The sequence below is a fragment of the Mus caroli genome, unplaced genomic scaffold, assembly GCF_978045245.1.
Source record: "Mus caroli unplaced genomic scaffold, Mus_caroli_1 scaffold_20, whole genome shotgun sequence".
Lineage (NCBI taxonomy): Eukaryota > Metazoa > Chordata > Mammalia > Rodentia > Muridae > Mus > Mus caroli.
This window is the reverse complement of record NW_028227275.1, coordinates 53,211,149-53,233,716: the sequence shown is the minus strand read 5'-3', so window position 1 is coordinate 53,233,716 and position 22,568 is coordinate 53,211,149. Positions and strand designations below refer to the sequence as shown.

At 38.8% G+C, this 22,568-nt stretch overlaps 1 protein-coding gene across 6 annotated transcripts in view; it reads right to left on the bottom strand.

Annotated features, from left to right (window-relative positions):
* LOC110289150 (solute carrier family 22 member 27-like) overlaps nucleotides 1-21,395 on the bottom strand; it is an 80,428-nt gene extending 59,033 nt beyond the window's left edge. For 5 of the 6 annotated variants that reach the window (XM_085834203.1, XM_085834201.1, XM_085834202.1 and 2 more), the window contains exons 1-4: nucleotides 20,793-21,395; nucleotides 19,510-19,613; nucleotides 9,545-9,699; nucleotides 9,287-9,455 (exon numbers count right to left, since the gene is read on the bottom strand). In XM_085834203.1, the coding sequence (XP_085690329.1) occupies nucleotides 9,287-9,455; nucleotides 9,545-9,699; nucleotides 19,510-19,613; nucleotides 20,793-21,194 (830 nt within the window). In that variant the 5' untranslated portion in view covers nucleotides 21,195-21,395. The remainder of the gene's footprint in view (nucleotides 1-9,286; nucleotides 9,456-9,544; nucleotides 9,700-19,509; nucleotides 19,614-20,792) is intronic. The other variant, XM_085834206.1, reaches the window with a different exon arrangement.
* Nucleotides 21,396-22,568: the final 1,173 nt, after the last annotated feature.

Genomic DNA, 22,568 nt, shown 5'->3' with positions numbered 1-22,568 from the left:
GACAGCAGATGGTGGCAAGGATGTGGAGAAAGAGGAACACTCCTCCACTGCAGGTGGGATTCTATAACCACTCTGGAAGTCAGTCTGGCAGTTCCTCAGAAAATTGGACATAGTACTAACGGAAGATCCAGCAATACCTCTCCTGGGCATATTCCCAGTAGAAGGTCCAACTGGTAATAAGAACACATGCTCCACTATGTTCATAGCAGCCTTATTTATAATAGCCAGAAACTGGAAAGAACCCAGATGTCCCTCAACAGTGGAATGGATACAGAAAATGTGGTAAAATACACAATGGAGTACTACTCAGCTATTAAAAACAATGGATTTATGAAATTCTTTGACAAATGGATATATCTGGAGGATATCATCCTTAGTGAGGTAACTCAATCCCAAAAGGAGTCATTAGATATTCACTCACTGATAAGTGAATATTAGCCCAGAAACATAGAACACCCAAGATACAATTTGCAAAACACAAGAAAATCAACAAGAGGGAAGACCAATGGGTGGATACTTCATTCCTCCTTAGCAAAGGGAACAAAATACCCATGAAAAGAGTTACAGAGACAAAGTTTGGAGCTAAGATGAAAGGATGGACTATCCAGAGACCACCCTACCTGGGGATCCATCCCATAATCTGCCACCAAACCAAGACACTATTGTATATGCCAGATTTTGCTGAAAGGACCCTGGTATAGCTGTCTCATATGAGGCTATGCCAGTGCCTGGCAAATACAGAAGTGGATGCTCATAGTCTTCTATAAGATGGAACAGAGGGGCCCCAATGGAGAAACTAGAAAAAGCACCCAAGGAACTGAAGGAGTCTGCAGCCCTATAGGTGGAACAACAATATGAACTAACCAGTACCCCCCAGAGCTGGTATCTCTAGCTGCATATGTAGCAGAAGATGGCCTAGTCAGCCATCACTGGGAAGAGAGGCCCCTTGGTATTGCAAACTTTATATGACCCAGTACAGGGTAATGCCAGGGCCAAGAAGCGGGATTGGGTGGGTAGAGGAGCAGGTTGGGGGGAGGGTATAGGGAATTTTCAGGATAGCATTTGAAATGTATATAAAAAAATCTAATAAAAATTTTTTTAAAAAACCAAAGACTCATACGACCTTTTTATTTTAATACATCTTAAACAGTATAAGAGCTGGGCCACTACCTAACCTCCATGCTGTTAATTCTGAGTTATTACTTACTAATTCTATATACCACCTTGGGCACTCTGGACCCATTTATGGTGCCCTCTGGGCCATAATTTCTTAGCCCAGAGCCTGGGGTACTCTCCTTGCTTTTCTACCACATTGCAGCCTCTCTCTCCTTTGTCCACACACTGTACCCAGCATGGCTTATCTCCCTCTCCCTTTTCTCCTCCTGGTCCCAAGCCCTGGAAATCCTAAAATCCTGCCTCTTTCTGTTCTCCCCAGCTATTGGCTATTGGCATCTTTATTTACCAATCAGAACAAACTGGGGTCAGGTTCCCAAAAACTACATGCAGACACTTGTGCAAGCATTTTATGGGGAACATAGCATTTGTAATACAGCAACTACATATGGGGGCAATATTTATTCAAACCACCACACTGTACATTGCAGTAAGTATAATCACCTTGTCTTTGGTGAATTAGTGTCACTACCCCCTGGCATCTGCCACCTCAGGAGCCAAATTAAACACATTGTCTTTAATTCATCTGAATGACCAACAGCATCTCTAATACTATTATCTGGCACAAGAAAAAGTATGACAATAAAACTCTACAAATGATCTGGGGCCTCTCTCACCAATTTGTGTCTTATAAGGATTAATGATGGACATGTCTTCTGGGCCTTCTCACTGTGGAGGATTATGTTTTTAAAGAATAGTTGCTCTAGCATTGCAAATAAATAAATAAGCATAATATATGCATATTATACATATACATGTACATATATATCTCTATATATGTACATATATATGGGATTTATTAGAATGGTTTACAGGCTGCAATCAAACTAATCCAACAATGACTAGCTGTGAATGGAAAGTCCAAGAATCTAGTAGTTGCTCAGTTCCACAAAGCTGGTCTTCTGTATACTCTGAAATCCCAAAGAAGTAGGTCCCAATTCCAGGAATGCTAACAATAAGAGCGCAACCAGACAAAAAGCAAGAGCTTTCTTCTTCCATGTCCTTTTGTAGGTTTCTAGCAGAAAGCATGGCCCAGATTAAGTGTCTTCTTGCCTCAAGATTCAAATCAAAGATATGTGTTTTCCTACTTCAAAGGTCTGGACTAGAAGTAGATTCACCTACTTAAAACCTAGCAAAAACTACCTCTCACAGGTGTGCTTTTCATTTATGAATTTTAATTTATTATAGATATAGTCAAGTAGACAACCAAGAATAGCTACTACATAAAGACAGAAAGGAAAAAAAAAGGAAAATATTCAGGCTGCATTCAGGCTACTCTCGTTTTGTTTTGTTTTGTTTTGTTTTGTTTTGTTTTGTTTTGTTTTGTTTTGTTTTGTTTTGTTTTTCCTACCAAAGAAACTTAAACTCTGCATAAAAGAACTTAACTAACAAACAGTGTAAATTTTTCTACTAGAATAACATATTCAATATGTTCAATATACTTACTTTAGTATTAAATGTTTATTCATAATATGAACTTATTTAGATGTCATACATTTCATCTACTTAATTAGTGAAATACAGAATTTGCAGTTAAACACAACTTTTGTATAAGAAGCGAATCCTTCAGGTGCCGGGACTGCACGGGCACCCTCTGCGTGAGGAGAAGGGAGCGCCATCTTGGTGCCGGTACTCCACCAAACTTGGAACTTACTCTGCACAGGTGAGAGTGTGCACCACAGAGGCAGACAGCTTCTGGGACAGGCGGGAGCCACAGAGCCACTGAGGCAGCACCCTTTTGGGGCTGCAGACATCCGGCACCCTCCCAGCTGGAAGACTGTATTCTGCCCTGCACAGGAGCCCTCTGCCTCAGGAGCAGGGAGCACATCTTGGATCCAGGACTCCTCTGAACTTAGGAACGTAGTCTGCACAGCTGAGAGTGTGCACCACAGAAGCTGACAGCTTCTGTGACCTGCCAAAGCAACACAGCATCTGGGAAAGGTCCTGTTTGGGGCCTTCTTCTTCGGCCAGGAGGAGGTCCAAACACCAGATATCTGTGTACCTTCCCTGTAAGAGGAGAACTTGTCAGCAGAGACTGCACTAACTACTGAAACTCAGAGAAGAGAGCCTGTCTCCCAGGTCTGCTGATAGACGGTAATCAGAATCACCAGAAGAACAATCTCTAAACAGAGACAACTATAACAACTCCAGAGATTACAAGATGGCGAAAGGTAAACGTAAGAATCCTACTAACAGAAACCAAGAACACTCACCATCATCAGAACCCAGCACTCCCACTTCGCCCAGTCCAAGGCACCCCAACACACCTGAAAGGCTAGACCTGGATTTAAAAGCATATCTCATGATGATGGTAGAGGACATCAAGAAGGACTTTAATAACTCACTTAAAGAATTACAGGAGAACATTGCTAAAGAGTTACAAGTCCTTAAAGAAAAACAGGATAACACAATCAAACAGGTAGAAGTCCTTAAAGAAAAACAGGAAAACACATCCAAACAGATGATGGAAATGAACAAAACCATACTAGATCTAAAAAGGGAAGTAGACACAATAAAGAAAACCCAAAATGAGGCAACACTGGAGATAGAAACCCTAGGAAAGAAATCTGGAACCATAGATGTGAGCATCAGAAACAGAATACAAGAGATGGAAGAAAGAATCTCAGGTGCAGAAGAGTCCATAGAGAACATCGGCACAACAATCAAGGAAAATGGAAAATGCAAAAAGATCCTAACTCAAAACATCCAGGAAATCCAGGACACAATGAGAAGACCAAACCTACGGATAATAGGAGTGGATGAGAATGAAGATTTTCAACTCAAAGGACCAGCAAACATCTTCAACAAAATTATAGAAGAAAACTTCCCAAATCTAAAGAAAGAGATGCCCATTAACATACAAGAAGCCTACGGAACTCCAAATAGACTGGACCAGAAAAGAAATACCTCCCGACACATAATAATCAGAACAAAAAATGCACTAAATAAAGATAGAATACTAAAAGCAGTAAGAGAAAAAGGCCAAGAAACATATGAAGGCAAGCCTATCAGAATTACACCAGATTTTTCACCAGAGACTAATGAAAGCCAGAAGATCCTGGACGGATGTTATACAGACACTAAAAGAACACAAATTCAAGCCCAGGCTACTATACCCAGCCAAACTGTCAATTAACATAGATGGAGAAACCAAAGTATTCCATGACAAAACCAAATTCACACATTATCTCTTGAAGAATCCAGCCCTTCAAAGGATAATAACAGAAAAAAACCAATACAAGGACGAGAACCAAGCCCTAGAAAAAACAAGAAGGTAATCCCTCAACAAACCTAAAAGAAGACAGCCACAAGAACAGAATGCCAAATTTAACAACAAAAATAACAGGAAGCAACAATTACTTTTCCTTAATATCTCTTAATATCAATGGACTCAACTCCCCAATAAAAAGACATAGACTAACAAACTGGCTACACAAACAAGACCCAACATTTTGCTGCTTACAGGAAACTCATCTCAGAGAAAAAGATAGACACTACCTCAGAATGAAAGGCTGGAAAACAATTTTCCAAGCAAGTGGTATGAAGAAACAAGCTGGAGTAGCCATTCTAATATCTGATAAGATTGACTTCAAAACCAAAGTCATCAAAAAAGACAGGGAGGGGCACTTCATACTCATCAGAGGTAAAATCATACAGGAGGAACTATGAATTCTGAATATCTATGCTCCAAATACAAAGGCAGCCACATTCATTAAAGAAACTTTAGTAAAGCTCAAAGCACACATTGCACCTCATACAATAATAGTGGGAGACTTCAACACACCACTTTCACCAATGGACAGATCATGGAAACAGAAACTAAAGAGGGACACAGTGAAACTAAGAGAAGTTATGAATCAAATGGATCTGGCAGATATCTACAGAAGATTCTATCCTAAAACAAAAGGATATACCTTCTTCTCAGCACCTCATGGTACCTTCTCCAAAATTGACCACATAATTGGTCACAAAACAGGCCTCAACAGATACAAAAATATTAAAATTGTCCCATGCATTCTACCAGATCACCATGGACTAAGGCTGATCTTCAATAACAAAATAAATAATAGAAAGCCAATATTCACGTGGAAACTGAACAACACTCTGCTCAATGATACCTTGGTCAAGGATGGAATAAAGAAAGAAATTAAGGACTTTTTAGAGTTCAATGAAAATGAAGCCACAACATACCCAAACTTATGGGACGCAATGAAAGCATTTCTAAGAGGAAAACTCATAGCTCTGAGTGCCTCCAAAAAGAAACTAGAGAGATCACACATTAGCAGCTTGACAACACACCTAAAAGCACTAGAACAAAAGGAAGCAAATTCACCCAAGAGGAGTAGATGGCAGGAAATAATCAAACTCAGGGGCGAAATCAACCAAGTGGAAACAAAAAGAACTATTCAAAGAATCAACCAATCAAGGAGCTGGTTCTTTGAGAAAATCAACAAGATAGTTAAACCCTTAGCCAGACTCACTAGAGGGCACATGGAAAGCATTCTAATTAACAAAATCAGAAATGAAAAAGGAGACATAACAACAGATCCTGAAGACATCCAAAACACCATCAGGTCCTTCTACAAAAGGCTATACTCAACAAAACTGGAGAACCTGGATGAAATGGAGAAGTTCCTAGACAGATACCAGGTACCAAAGTTGAATCAAGATCAGGTTAATGATCTAAACAGCCCTATATCCCCCAAAGAAATAGAAGCAGTCATTAATAGTTTCCCAACCAAAAAAAGCCCAGGACCAGATGGGTTTAGTGCAGAGTTCTATCAGACCTTCAAAGAAGATCTAATCCCAGTTCTTCACAAACTATTCCACAAAATAGAAACAGAAGGTACTCTACCCAACTCATTCTATGAAGCCACAATTACTCTGATACCTAAACCACAAAAAGACCCAACAAAGATAGAAAACTTCAGACCAATATCCCTGATGAATATTGATGCAAAAATCCTCAATAAAGTTCTTGCTAACCGAATCCAAGAACACATCAAAACAATCATCCATCCTGACCAAGTAGGTTTCATCCCAGGGATGCAGGGATGGTTCAATATACGAAAATCCATCAACGTAATCCAGTATGTAAACAAACTCAAAGACAAAAACCACATGATCATCTCATTAGATGCCGAAAAAGCATTTAACAAGATCCCACACCCATTCATGATAAAAGTCTTGGAAAGATCAAGAATTCAAGGCCCATACCTAAACATGATAAAAGCAATCTACAGCAAACCAGTAGCCAACATCAAAGTAAATGGTGAGAAGCTTGAAGCAATCCCACTAAAATCAGGGACTAGACAAGGCTGTCCACTTTCTCCATACCTCTTCAACATTGTACTTGAAGTCCTAGCCAGAGCAATTCGACAACAAAAGGAGATCAAAGGGATACAAATTGGAAAAGATGAAGTCAAAATATCACTTTTTGCAGATGATATGATATTATACATAAGTGACCCTAAAAATTCCACCAGAGAACTCCTAACCCTGATAAACAGCTTCGGTGAAGTAGCTGGATATAAAATTAACTCAAACAAATCAATGGCCTTTCTCTACACAAAGAATAAACAGGCTGAGAAAGAAATTAGGGAAACAACACCCTTCTCAATAGTCACAAATAATATAAAATATCTTGGCGTGACTCTAACTAAAGAAGTGAAAGATCTGTATAATAAAAACTTCAAGTCTCTGAAGAAGGAAATTATAGAAGATCTCAGAAGATGGAAAGATCTCCCATGCTCATGGATTGGCAGGATCAACTATGTAAAAATGGCTAATCTACAGATTCAATGCAATCCCCATCAAAATTCCAACTCAATTCTTCAACGAATTAGAAAGTGCAATCTGAAAATTCATCTGGAATAACAAAAAACCTAGGATAGCAAAAACTCTTCTCAAGGATAAAAGAACCTCTGGTGGAATCACCATGCCAGACCTAAAGCTTTACTACAGAGCAATTGTGATAAAAACTGCGTGGTACTGGTATAGTGACAGACAAGTAGACCAATGGAATAGAATTGAAGACCCAGAAATGAACCCACACACCTATGGTCACTTGATCTTTGACAAGGGAGCTAAAACCATCCAGTGGAAGAAAGACAGCATTTGTACAAATGGTACTGGCACAACTGGTTGTTATCATGTAGAAGAATGCGAATCGATCCATTCCTATCTCCTTGTACTAAGGTCAAGTCTAAGTGGATCAAGGAACTTCACATAAAACCAGAGACACTGAAACTTATAGAGGAGAAAGTGGGGAAAACCTTGAAGATATGGGCACAGGGGAAAAATTCTTGAATAGAACAGCAATGGCTTGTGCTGTAAGATCGAGAATTGACAAGTGGGACCTCATGAAAATGCAAAGCTTCGGCAAGGCAAAAGACACCATCAATAAGACAAAAAAAAAAAAAAACCCACCAACAGATTGGGAAAGGATCTTTACCTATCCTAAATCAGATAAGAGACTAATATCCAATATATATAAAGAACTCAAGAAGGTGGACTCCAGAAAATCAAATAACCCCATTAAAAAATGGGGCTCAGAACTGAACAAAGAATTCTCACCTGAGGAATATCGAATGGCTGAGAAGCACCTGAAAAAATGTTCAACATCCTTAATCATCAGGGAAATGCAAATCAAAACCACCTTGTGATTCCACCTCACACCAGTCAGAATGGCTAAGATCAAAAATTCGGGTGACAGCAGATGCTGGCGAGGATGCGGAGAAAGAGGAACACTCCTCCATTGTTGGTGGGATTGCAAACTTTTACAACCACTCTGGAAATCAGTCTGGCGGTTCCTCAGAAAATTGGACATAGTAGTACCGGAGGATCCAGCAATACCTCTCCTGGGCATATATCCAGAAGATGTCCCAACCGGTAAGAAGGACACATGCTCCACTATGTTCATAGCAGCCCTATTTATAATAGCCAGAAGCTGGAAAGAACCCAGATGTCCCTCAACAGAGGAATGGATACAGAAATTATGGTACATTTACACAATGGAGTACTACTCAGCTATTAAAAAGAATGAATTTATGAAATTCCTAGCCAAATGGATGGACCTGGAGGGCATCATCTTGAGTGAGGTAACACCATCACAAAGGAACTCACACAATATGTATTCACTGATAAGTGGATATTAGCCCAAAACTTAGGATACCCAAGATATAAGATACAATTTGATAAACGCATGAAACTCAGGAAGAATGAAGACCAAAGTGTGGACACTATGCCCCTTCTAGAATTGGGAACAAAACACCCATGGAAGGAGTTACAGAGACAAAGTTTGGAGCTATGATGAAATGATGGACCATCTAGAGACTGCCGCATCCAGGGATCCATCCCATAATCAGCTTCTAAACGTGGACACCATTGCATACACTAGCAAGATTTTGCTGAAAGGACCCAGATATAGCTGTCTCTTGTGAGACTATGCCAGGGCCTAGCAAACACAGAAGTGGATGCTCACAGTCAGCTACTGGATGGATCACAGGGCTCCCAATGGAGATGCTAGAGAAAGTACCCAAGGAGCTAAAGGGTTCTGCAACCCTATAGTTGGAACAACATGATGAACTAACCAGTACCCTGGAGCTCTTGTCTCTAGCTGCATATGTATCGAAAGATGGCCTAGTCGGCCATCACTGGAAAGAGAGGCCCATTGGACTTGCAAACTTTATATGCCCCAATACAGGGGAATGCCAGGGCCAAAAGAATGGGAATGGGTGGGTAGGGAATTGGGGGGGGAGTATGGGGGACTTTTGGGATAGCATTGGAAATGTAATTGAGGAAAATACGTAATAAAAAAAAAGAAAATGAAAAAGAAAAAAAAAAAAAAGAAGCGAATCCTTCAATGTACCAGTAACTTTTGTCACACTTGTGTATGATTTTATAAAATTATTTAATGTTTACCTCAAGTTTAGGTAGAATTCAGTCCCCTCAGTCTTATCTGACAGTGTTTCGTGTCCTCCTGTCCCATAATTACAAAGAGAAGCACACACTATTAGGTGTAGACTAAAGAGAAATGCATTTCTTTTGTCCTTATACGTGTTCATTATTGTCACAGAATTCCATAACACAGAATAGGAAAGGAAGCTCATACCTTGTGAGTATAAGGAAGAAGAACATTGGCACAGACATTGCTAGCTGGAGGTGATGCCAGATTCTAAATAGAAAAGCCAGGCCTGCCAATATCATGTATCCAATACTAGCAGCACAAGATGTAAGTACTGCCACCATGCCTAGGAATTTAGGGCTTGTCCATTCTAACACTGAAAGAAAAAGATACATTGACTTGAAAGGGATTTGAGGGTCAAGACCTAAGTTTGAGCAAGGTCCCATTTCAAAAGCTTTGACTTACTGAGCAAGTGACTATTTACTGATATGGGTTCCACAGACATTCCTGCCAGGAATCGAAGTGAGCAGTAGATGAAGAAGGAGGGGGCAAAAGCTACACAGGTTTCAGTGATGGCAAATTGTAATAAAGCACATGTTAAAATTAACTTCCTCCCAAACCTGAGAAAAAGGAAAAAAATTAAATTAGAGGAACAATTTGGTTTGCTTGAAACTTCAAGGCAGATATAATTATAAATAATAAGGAATTATAAATAATAGAGGCTGCATGAACAAAAGATTTTTTCATTTTTATAAATAAATACATAGTTAAACAATATTTTTCTCAATTCCTTACCAGCAGTTTGACTAACTCATGCCATATGATAAAATACTATGTTGATATTATAACATATAATAAAGATACCATAACACATAATATACTTAGCATATTTATTACTGATTTGTTTCATTGATATGACAAGATACTTGTTAAAAGCTACTTAAGGTAGAAGACATATTTTGGTAGAGTACCAACAGATACAAAATAAATAAATCATGGTAATTTTTCAGTATGTGCATAAGATAAATGACTCAGACAGAGGCAGAACCAGTAAATGGAGACCATACCAGACCTCAAATAGGTATTTCTCACAATATGTACTAAAGCAACTCAATTCCTCCAAGCAAACTCCATTACCAAATGTTCTGTATCCTCCCAAAACACCGTCATTAACTAACGTACAAAATATTCAAACACATGAAATTTTGGTGGACACATAAGCATAGTACAAATCACATACAGTACTTATAAAATTAGGTACCTAAGCCAGCACTTGGAATTTTAGTACAGCTACAGTAACATCTCAGTAATAGTTAATCTGTGCTTTTGTAAAAGCTACATTTGCTGAATATGAATCTATTGACCTTGAAATTTCTATTCCACTTTGTAGTACAAACTATAAGACAGTCATGATGCAGGGCAAGAGACTTCTAGATATTTTCAGAGAAATGAGCAACACTGAGAATGAATAAACACAAAGGAAGACAGATTTAGCACAGGAAAACAAAATTCTGAGTTTCTCAGAATACTAGAAATGCAATATTTTCTGTCGAATTGAACAAATCATTTGTATAAAATTTAGAGGAGCAGCTGTGCTAACAAATGGGAACTAGCAAACATAAGTGTTATTTGCAACTCTCACCAGCTTAGTCACATCATAACTTGAATTATACACTTCATATCATAAGTACTGCAGTAGTTTGAATATGCTTGGACCATGGAAAGTAGCACAATTAGGAGGTGTGGGCTTGTTGAAATATATGTGGCCTTGTTGGAGGGATGTATTTATAAGTGCATTTTCTTTGGGGGTGAGCTTTGAGGTCTCAATGCTCAAGATCTTCCCAGTGTGGAAGGAAGCCTTCTCCTGGCTACCTGCAGAATACATTCTCTTTCTGCCTGCCTTTGGATCAAGATATAGAACTTCCAGTTCTTTCTCCAGCACCATGTCTACCTGAACAGTGCCATGCTTCCTGCTATGATGATGAAGGACTGAATGTCTGAAACAGCAAGGCAGTCAAAATTAAATTTATAAGAATTGCCATGGACATGGTGTCTCTTCACAGCAATAAAACTCTAAGACAGACATTGTACCAGGAGTGGTGTATTGCTGTGACAGGCCTGACCATGTTTTTGTCGAGAGGAATGTGGATTTGGACATTTTGGATTTTGGAAATCAGTGGAATGCTTTAAATTGAGTTAAATGGGCCTAGTAGGAATATGGAAGATGTCGCTGAGAGTGATTAGAACTGAGGCTCAAGAGGTTTCAGAGGACAATAAAGTTAGTCTGTTGCCCAGAGACTGTTTTGTAATATTTTAGGGGAAAATGTGGTTGCTTTTCGCCCTGGTTCAGAGTCTGCCTGAGGCTAAGGAAAGGAGATTTAGAGTCATTGCATTAGCAAAGGAAATCTCAAAAGACCCTAGAATAATTTCTGTTATCTGGTTACTTGATTTCAAACTTATGAAGAGCATTTAGATAAAAATACACAAGCTGAGAAAGAAAAAATACAAAATGTATGGTACAAGAAAGTGGAATGGAGCTGAATTCTGTGTTCAAGAAGATAAAAAGATTAAAGGATGTGGGACCTCAGGGTAAAATCCCATCCAGCTAAGCATATTGTTTATGTGTTTGTGATTGAACAAGGGACTATTAGCAGGTATGGCCTTCCTGGAGTAGTTGTGGCCTTGTTGAAGGAAGTATGTTACTGTTGGTATAGGCTTTGAGGTCTCAATGCTAAGATCTACCCAGTATGAGAGAGACTCTCCTTCTGGCTGCCTGCAGCAGACAATATCCTTCTGCCTGCCTTTGGAACAAGATATAGAATTCTCATCTCCTTCTCCAGCATCAGGTCTGCCTGTACACTGGCATGCTTCCTGCCATGATGATAATGTACTGAACCTCTGAAACTGTAAGCCAGTTACAATTAAATGTTCTGTGTTGCAGATAGCCCTGGGGCTAATTATATTTGATATTAATTCCATTCGCCTGTGAGGGGCTAATGAGTCAAGGAATGACTGACAAGGAATGAGTCAGCGCTCAGGTGATTTCCTGTAAACCTTCTTCCCACCTTAATTTGTAAAATAAAAGCTAGAGCCAGTGATTGGGTGGAGAAACAGTGGAGCTGAATGATTTGGGAGAGAAGGAGAGAGAGATGCCATGAAGGAAGAGGAAGAAGGAAAATGGAGCAGAAGCACCTGGCCTGGAGAAACCCCAAGTTATAAGGGGTCTCATAGATGGGGAAGATGGTAGTATAGTGGTAGATCTGCCCAATCTAGGCACACAGCTTTTATTCACATTAATTGAGTTGTGTTTTCACTGCTGGGGCATATTTGGTTTGGAGTTTTACCATAACAAATTGGTGCCCAACATATTGATTTGAACTCAACTAACCTGAGATAAAAATTCACTGCCCCCTCAACCCCTGAATAGGGCTTGGGCAGTCATATAGACTGCAGCACAGTGGATAGGAAGCTTACTGGGTTTGAGGGGCTCACAGAGAATGACAGAGAAGCATCTAAGCCCAAGAGAGCCTTTCTGTGTTTGCTTCCCTGTATCCTTCCCTCCCTATGCTGCCTCCCCAACCCCTAAACAGGGACACAGACAACGTGTGTCTTTCTACACTCAGCTCCTCCCTGTGAATAAAGAATCAGGAAACAAAGGTACAAAGACTCTGGACCAGGTAATTCATTGATATAAAGAGAGGAATATAACCTTTTGATACTTAAAGATAGGAAATTTCACCTGCAGTTCAGAACTAGATAGGAATATTAGTCACTGATTCCAAGTAGAGAGATCAGTGTTAATGGCCTACTATGAACAGGTATTAATTAATAGAAGTCTTTGGCTTCAGTTAGAGAGAGCATAACAGGTAGATATTATACTAGGTATTATTAAATAAGTGTCTGTGACTCCAGGTAGAGAGCACAACAGATAGATGGTATAACAGGATGGCTGCTCTAGGCAGAGAGCTTAACAATTAAAAACTATCTGCTTCCTATACGCAGATATTACTGGAAGTTTGAATTAATTGCTTTAAAGATGGTATAAAGATATTGCTCTAATAAGTCTTACAGGATACTCAAACTCTGTCTAATGTAGGCTTCACAGGAATTTTGGGGTTAAATCCTGGTTTGACAAGCTGCCTCTTATAAACAGTGTAGTGGCTATTCCTGGTTGTCAACTTGACTATATTTGGAATGAACTACAATCCAGAATTGGAAGGCTCACCAGTGACCCTTATCTGGAGGCTTGGAGATCCTTATCTGGATCTTGGTATGGAGGTCTTGAGCCATAGTGGTTATGGATTCCAGAAGATTAAATCTCCGAGTTTAAGGAGATTTAATCTGGGCTACACCTTTCATCTGGGATTAAAGGTGTGGTGGAACACACCTTTAATCTGGGCTACATCTTCTGCTGGAGACAATATAAGGACATTGGAAGAAGGGAGTCTAGCTCTTGCTCCTTCGCCTTCTTGCCGTGTGAGACTGAGTAACTGCTAGATCCTTGGACTTCCATTCACAGCTACAACTGAACCATTGTTGGGAATTGGGCTGCCGACTGTAAGTCATCAATAAATTCTTTTACCATATAGAGACTATCCATAAGTTCTGTGACTCTAGAGAACCCTGACTAATACAAGCAGGTATAGATAAAAGTGTGAATCATTTGTTTTAAAGGTGGTATAATAAAGACTGCAGGAGATTCATATTCTCTAACATGGACTCCATAGGAATTTTGAGTTAATATCCTGACATGACACATTAGAAAAGCCTAAATAAGCTAAAATGTGTGTGATTTTGATTGTTGTGGTTGTTTTATTGTTCCTCTGGGACAGAGGGAAAGCTGTAGGTTTCCCTGGTTACCAACTGAAGGATATGCTGATTTGAGGAAAGGGTTTTGTCTTTGAATTTTTGGAAAAGGTGATTAAGGTATTTATACCTTCCAGAGTTATTTGGATCAGATTTGATAGAGGAAAACCCCCTGAAGAACTAGATTCCACAGAATAAAACAGAAAGGTTATCTTGATGATACTAAAATTTTGTTTTGAGATTTATATATTACAGAATATACAGCCTACACTACCATCTTCCCCATCTATGAGACCACTTATAACACCCAGTCCATCATCTTTGTTAATTAAATAGAACCTCTGTCATCTCTCCTTACTTAAAAGTCTATCGTTCTGCACCTGGCTATGTCTTAGCTTTAGATTGAATGCCATCTGAAAACCATCCTCTCAAATCAGTTCCTCTCAAAGTAAAAAGCCTAGGTTGGCTGGGAGACTATGTAGTTTTTCAACCCCATCAGAAATCCAAGAATGACTAATATTAATAGGAAGCCTAACACAGCTTCCAAAACGTAACCAAATTATAGAGCCTACTGATTACTTTGATAGTCCCTTACTTCAACACATTGAAGCATCGGTCTTCAACCTACTGGCAAGGATCTTCTGACAGACTTAGAGAAACAGGAATATTAAGAACTAGCCTACACTTTCTTGGCATAATTAAGCTGTCCTAACCTGTAAGTGTGCCCTTTCTTTGGACAGTATTATGTCTGTAGATGAAGTGAGGCAATTCTTGCCTTGTGGCTGTTTCGCCACAACTGGAGTAACTCAAAGATGCTCAGTTTCTTCTTTGAATCCAAGACAGAGAAAGCTGTCAAGAGCAGACTAATCTCAACAAGTGAATAAATAACATTAAATGTCACATTCTGTGGACTTCTGACATTTTTTGAAAACCAACTATCTATGTGAAGTAATCGGAACTGTTCTCTACACTCAGCCATTTCTAATTAAAATATCTGAAAACACCCTAACAATAAACTCAGAGTCATGAATTTCCTATTTGGCCCTTAACTCACAGGCATAAACATCTCAGATCTGTTTATAATAACAGCAATAAAAGGACTGGGTCAAAGCCCTGCACATCAAAATTTTAGTATCAATAGAATAATTTTATACCAATGAAAACCTTTGATTTTGCATCAAATTACATACCATTTAAGAAATTATGACTTCAGCTTAGTAACAATTAAGAAGATTTCTACCAAATGAGATTATGGCTATGCAATCAATTCTAGATATTCCTCTCTGTTCCAATTATGGCCATTCCTATATTTCCTAGAAAGACAACCTAAAATAACCACCCTCAGCTCCAAAGCCTAGGAAACTGAGACAACTTTTCATAAATTCTTCAAGCTTAATATGGGTGTTGAGATATTTTTGAAGGGAGGAGGAAGGGTAGAGAAAATGGGGGCGTTGGTTGGTTTTAAGAAGGCCACACCAACAATTGTATTAGTCTCTAATGTCTGTGTCCTGACTGGATCCGGATGAAAAACCAAGACATCAGGAGTTCAGGCAGGTCAGTTCAGCATGTCTGATGATGATATATCAACATCATGTCTGCCTGTACACTGGCATGCTTCCTGCCATGATGATAATGTACTGAACCTCTGAAACTGTAGCCAGTCACAGTTAAATGCCCTGTGTTGCAGATATCCCTGGGGCTAATTATATTTGATGTTAATTTCATTCGCCTGTGAGGGGCTTCAAACAAGAAATGAGTCAGCACGCAGGTGATTTCCTGTAAACATTCTTCCCACCTTAATTTATAAAATAAAGGCTAGAGCCGGTGATCAGGCAGAGATAAAGGGGAAGACAGAGCTGAAGGTTTTGGGAGAGAAAGAGAGAGAGAGACATCATGGAGGAGGAGGAAGAAGGAAAGTGGAGCAGAAGCACCTGGCCTGGAGAAACCGCAAGTTATAAGGGGTCTCATAGATGGGGAAGATGGTAGAGTAGTGGTAGATATGCCCAATCTAGGTGCACAGCTTGTATTTACCACAACAGTCCTGTATAAGAGTTACATTGGTAATGGTGTCTCTTCACAGCAAAGAAACCCTAACTAAGACAAGTATTTATATAATATACATGTCTTATGTAAATATGACTCAATTTAGATTGGAGAAGAATGCATAAATAAATAGTATATTAAGTAAAATGATTAAATGGCAGGTATTATAAAGGTTGGTTGGCTTAAATATATAGTGCTATAAATATATCTTGTATATCCTCACAGGAAATAGTCATTTATAAAATTGATAAATATAACGATGCTTAGATGGCAAGCCTTTGGTGGTAGCTTTGATGTCTCTTTCCAAAAGAAGAATCACTAAAATATAGAAATTCTGGAGTTCAGTTTTCCATTGTTCATGTACACTGTTCTTGATTGATTTAGTTGTTTAAATTTAGTACTCTGTGACTTCGGTGGCTTTATTAACCAGTTCTTTTAAAAAAACATTCTTTGTTTTATTTCTTCACTTGTAAACAGACTATATTGTGTATTGTATAGATGTATCACCTGGCAATTAAAAAGCCTATCGCCTATGGCTTAGGCAAGAAATAAGGATTAGACATATGACAGAGAGAAAGAAAGGATTCGGGGATATAGTCGGGGTGTGGAGATCGACCCTGAAAAATGTGAGGAGATAGATGAATGTTACCTGAGCACAGGCAAACAGCCATGTGGCAGAATGTAGATTGAAATAACTGGGTTATCTTTAGTTATGATATAATCATAGAAGAACATAGCTATATGGACAAGGTATTTGTAAATGTATTTTGAGTCTGAGTCTTATTTCCAGGAGCATAGGGCTAGGAAGAAGAACCAGGCCCCAACTTCAACAGTCTCTAATGTATCTGTTTCATTATATCACACTATCTAAAGTTTTGACACATATTTCCTAGAATCTCATTAAGTATACTCCCCCTTTTTTTGAGTATTGACATTTTCTGTAGCACTCCTCAAAGAAGAAACTAATATTGTTCCATGGTAGAATTATGAGACACTATTTTTGAAAGATATTAACAAACATCTACTTACTTCAGATAGAGAACTGAAAAGAGACTAAAGAAAAGATACCACAAAAATCTAATTTGCTGAACCAATGAATTTTATTGTGCTACTCATATGAATATGGGTGAGAAGTTCCTTAAAGGAATAACATTAGTCAAAGACACCTCTATCACCAAGCACATCCTGCATGGGAGATAGCTCATGAAAGCTGGAAAGAGAGTGCCTTGTCTGGCCCACAGATAGTTCACAGGTTAGTAGGTGGCCTTTGCTGGTAACACAGTTAGTTTGAGCCTCTTCCTGGAAACTTTGTACCTTTAATGAATTCTGTCTTTCCAGAGTGTTCAGCTGGTCTGAGCCCTTTTTAGGCAGATCAGCGTGTCTGAGAGTGTCTCTGAGAAATGCTTACTACTTATACATGCATGAAAAAGGAGGGGACTAACTAATCTGGTCACTTTCAGGGACTTCTTTAAGTTATTTGATTGTTTACCTCCTGAGCTTCCCTGAAGAGTAAATGTTTCACCTCCCCTAGAATATCCCTTGTTTTATCTCCCAGTAAACATCCTGTATCAAAATATGTTATGGATTGCTGTCTGAATGCAGGTGAGGGCAGGCACAAGATAAGGCTAGAGCCTGTGATTGGGCAGTGGAGAAAGAAGGCAAGCTGAGTATTTTAGAGATGGAACAGATAGGGACAGAGAGGACAGGAGGAAAGTGAAGATGGAGGAAGAGCCTGATCCACATGGCTTTAAATAGCCACAGCTAACTATGAATGTCAAAAAAGAGTAGAATAATATAGGACAATCTGTCCAATCTAGGTAGGCAGCTTGTATCAATATCAATTGACTCTGAGTTCATTATGTAGGAATTTTGTGGGTTAAGAATTTACTGATACAAATCTGAATGATAAATTACAAGCCTCTAGGGTTTTGATTTTACTTGGTTATGGGGATTTGTGACAGCTAGTCACAGGGGAAGGATGGATGGGAAGATAGCAAGAGGTTCAGAGGCAGGCAAACTGCAGGGAATAGGGAAGACCCTGGCTTACAGCTCTCATTGCGGGAGGAGAAACCAAGTTACTAGAGCATAGCTGATGATAGTATGTATTGTTTTTTAATATTACATGCAACAGGTCAGGGACTTCTTTAAGTTATTTGATTGTTTGCCTCCTGATCTTCCCTGCAGAGTGAATGTTTCACCTCCCCTAGAGCATCCCTTGTTTTATCTCCTAGTAAACATTCTGTCTCAAAATATGTGATTGGTTCAGCTCTGCTTCAACATACTTTGTTTTAAGGAATGTCCATATAACAGGAAAGAAAACTGAATCAAGTTGATTTGCAGAAATTGTTGTTGATTTAAAAAACATATTATCAGGCACAAGATGCCAATTCTTATTCCACAATTAATCACTACAGTATTTACTTGCCTAATTACATAATCTTATGGACTCTGTAACACTCAGAAGATGTGTCAGCAGAAGCAAACATGGAAATGATAGGTATTACTTCCCAATATTGGGTTCTGGGAGAAGCTGAGAAAAATCACTTCAAAAAGTGAGGTTAAAATTCTCTGATCAGTCAAGCAGGTGGTCAGCTCAGGATCTGAACCATGTTCTTGAAGGGAAATTTTTACAGTATTTTTAAAGGATAAAACCACAAAGCAAATGGGGATATGGGGGACTATAGCATTGTCTAGTCATATTTTGACACAAAGGGTGGAGAAAGGGAATTTCCATTAAGATTTTGTCACTTACTGGGGCCAGCCAGTCACATAAAAGGAGTAAATGTATGTGGTTGGGCTTTATCAAAGTTACCATGTCCTTGACTCACCTTGAAGGTCAGACTTCATTCTCGACATCTAACATAACTCAAAATGATTAGTGAACAAATGAATGAACAAGCTGCATGTAGTCAATTAGGTCTATGCCAGGCTATCAGTTATATACATTTATGACTCAGGTATCTTAGTTTAGATAACAGGCAACTTCTCTCTTTACATTCTTTTCTAATTTACTGGTTAAAAGACAAAAAGAAAAAAAGAAAAAAATCTGGAGAAACAGGATAGAAGTTGGTTTCTGGCCTGGAAACATGAACTTAGTTTGACCCTAGCAGTAAGGTGGAAGTGTTATCTCTGGGATGGCTGGACTCAGACAACTATCTCCTTAAACCAACACATCACATATGCATGGTTGTATATTTCACAAGCATCAAAAGGCATTCTGCTTGTCATGATCAAGCAACTAAAATACTGTATTTTTTTCACTTGGTATCACATCTACTCAATTAAATGTCCAGAAAGAAGGGAGCCAAGTGCCTTGACCAAGGACAATGTTTTCTATAAAATATGTAAATACCATGAAATTAATGGTGTGACTTTTCTTAGTCTTGATCCCATAGTTAACTCTTTGTCTATTTCTAAAATGTCTTGTTCACCTGCCTCTTGAACATCTGTTCATAGATTTTTTTTATTGGTTCAATGGCAGAACTAGAACACTATAATGTATAATCAAGATTTCATCTTCAATGGGTCACAGCTGCTAAAAGTACATGTAGAGCAGGTGGAAGTACTTTAAACACACTCACCTGTCTGACAGATGGCCACATATGATAGCCCCTATAAATAGGCCAATCATGAATGAAAATTTAGCAACAGAATTCAGTGCCTGAGATTCACACACCAGGTCCCACTAGAAAAGAAGAAAATGACCAACTCAGAGATTACAGCTACTCAATGCCATGTATCCTAAGCCTTCACCATAACCCCTAATATTACTTTATAGCCCTATCTTACTCTTCAACATTCCTTTTGAAATCAATATTATTTCTACTATCAGCTAAAGTCACCTCTCTCTAAGAAACTTCATTTAACTCTCTGTAGCTTCTGTTAATCATTTTAAAACATACTAAGAAGTATGCCATAAAGTGCATAAATAGGCCATAAAGTGCAATCATTTGAGAAACTTAAGGACTTTTCTAGATCACACATATCAGTGTATAAAGTCTCATGTAATTCCATTAGGTATAGATAGAGCCTAGAAATGACTGCATTCTCTCCCCCCCCCCCTTATTTATGTACTTTTTTCCTTATTTTTGGTAAAAGTATTTAACCAAATGGGACAGTGTTCCAATAATGAGAAACATTCAAGCCTGTTATAGAGGTAAAAATTATCTTTTCTGTGGCAATGCTGAGATGGAATCCTGGATCACACATGTGAAACCTGATCATTCCACCTCTGAGCAATAGCCTTAGATGACCTTGATGTTTTATATATTCGCCCAATTCTTTTAAATTTTAAATCAAGGCTGAATAACACTGTCTTGTCATAACATATCTAAGAAGACACATAAGTATTTGCTTAAAACGAATTCATACATTCATTGAAGAGATTAAGGTTGAAGAGATGCCTAAGCAATAGAGAGCACTTATTGCTGTGACAAGGGACCTGAGTTCTTAGCATAATCACAGTGGCTCACAAACATCTGTAATTTCAGTTTCCTGTGAGACAACACCCTCTTTTTACTTCTTTGTGCGCCAAGCACACATGTGAGATATATATATATATATATATATATATATATATATATATATATATATGTGTGTGTGTGTGTGTGTGTGTGTGTGTATGTGTATGTGTATATATATATATATATATATATATATATATATTCTAGAAAACAGTGATAAATGAATTAACTCATAATCTGTGGTCATCCTTAGAATAAAATACTAGAAGAATGAGAAATGTTTCACATTTAATATATCAGTAATTCATGTTAGCTAAAAGTTGAAGAGTGAATTAAATGAATATCCACTATTGTGCCACTGGAAAAGCGCTATCATGAATTCCTTTTGGGGGATGACTTACCTCAGTCACAATGGTAGAAAGGAAGTTGCTCCTGTCATACACCCAACCATCCACACAGGACTCAGTGTCTGGCTCTGTCACATTGGAGAAAGTGCCATTCAAATGAAGAAGATGCCACTGTGGTTGGGCAAAACGACGACATTTATCCAGTCTCAGGTTGGAATCGAGGGGGATGGAGATTCTCAGGAGGTCATCTTGGGTCAGGATCCTACTGCCATTATCAGAGGCAGTGTCATTGTCAAGGATGGGGGCCCAGCAGCGATGATTGGGAATGGCTGCAGTAAAGTTCTCTATTGTAATATGAGGTACCACAAGGCCTACGAGGAAGAGAACAAAAGAGATCTGAAGGATCTGGAATCTTCCTAGGCTTCCAACTTGATTCAGGAGTTCCTGAAAGGCCATTGAAACTGAATGACTATCTCCGCTGGGAGACAAATAATACTTCCATGTAGTCTAATACCGAACATTTAAAAAGAACTTAGATTTCACAAAGTCATCCTAAGTAGGGTTGTTCTTCATGTGTCCCTCATTGCTTCTCCACTGCAGGCATAGAAACCTTACCCTCTAGTGGGATAAGTGTTATGCATGGAGCTTCTTCTTTTAAAGTCACCAAGCATTCTACTAATGTTTTATTTCTGCAACAGAATTTGTTAAAAATTTACTTTTAATGGAATTTTGCTTACACAATTCCCATGGTCAAATATGGACCTTGATCTGCAAATCTCTAAAAATTAATAAAAGAGTTAACCTATTACAATTTATGCACTACAGAATGTGCAATTTAAAAGACGTCAAAGTGAACCATTTTATTTTTTACTCAAAGTGTTGTGTTTAATATTAAATTTTGTATAAGAGTTAAGAAGAAGAATCGAAGTTAAATTATTTAAGATGAAGCACGGTTCACATGCTGTTTCAAATAAGAATGCTCCCCCCAGGCTCATAGGTTGAATGCTTGGTTCTCAGTAGATTGAATTGCTTGAAGAGATTAAAATGTGTGGCCTTGGTGGGGGACATTCATCACGCGGGTAGGATTGGAGGATAATATTCCTAATGAGCTTTTCTCTCTTTGCCACTGTCTTGCAGATAAGGATTAAGCACTTAACTACTGCTCCAGCGCTTTGCCTGCCAGTCTGTTGCCAGGCTCCTTTCTATGATGAAAGTGCACTTATGCTCTACCCTGTAAGCAAGCTCTAAATTAAGTTGTCTTTGTTTCGGGGTCTCCTCACAGAGATAGAAAATTAACTAAGCCAAAAGTTGGTAGCAAAGTGTGGTATGTTTCTATGACAGGCCCGACTATCCAAATTTTTGGAGAAATATTGAAAATTTGGGCACTTTGGACTAGAAAAATGGTTCAATGTTGTAAGTGGAGCATAGTATCTCCTCCTATGTCACCCGCTCCTTCATTGTCTCCATCTGGTGCCTGGGACTGCCAGGTTCACTCCCTCCTTCATGTATCCACTTGGCGCCTAGAACTGCTTAGATAAAGCCAGCTTCACCTCCTCCTCCATGTCTCCATTTGGTGCCTGGGACTGTTTATGGCACTCCAAAATAGCTACAAGATGTTTGATGGCTTCCTGGGACTGTTTGGTTAGGGCTGACACTCCAAGATAAACTGCAGAATGTTTGAAGGCTGCCCGGGACTGTTTTAGGACCAACATTCCAAGATAAGCTGCAAGATATTTGAAGCCTGCAATCAGCATCTGCCCCAGATGTCCATCCCTTTCTCTGTATTTTATTATACCCCCTCGACCCCTCCCTATTTTTTCTCATTGTGTG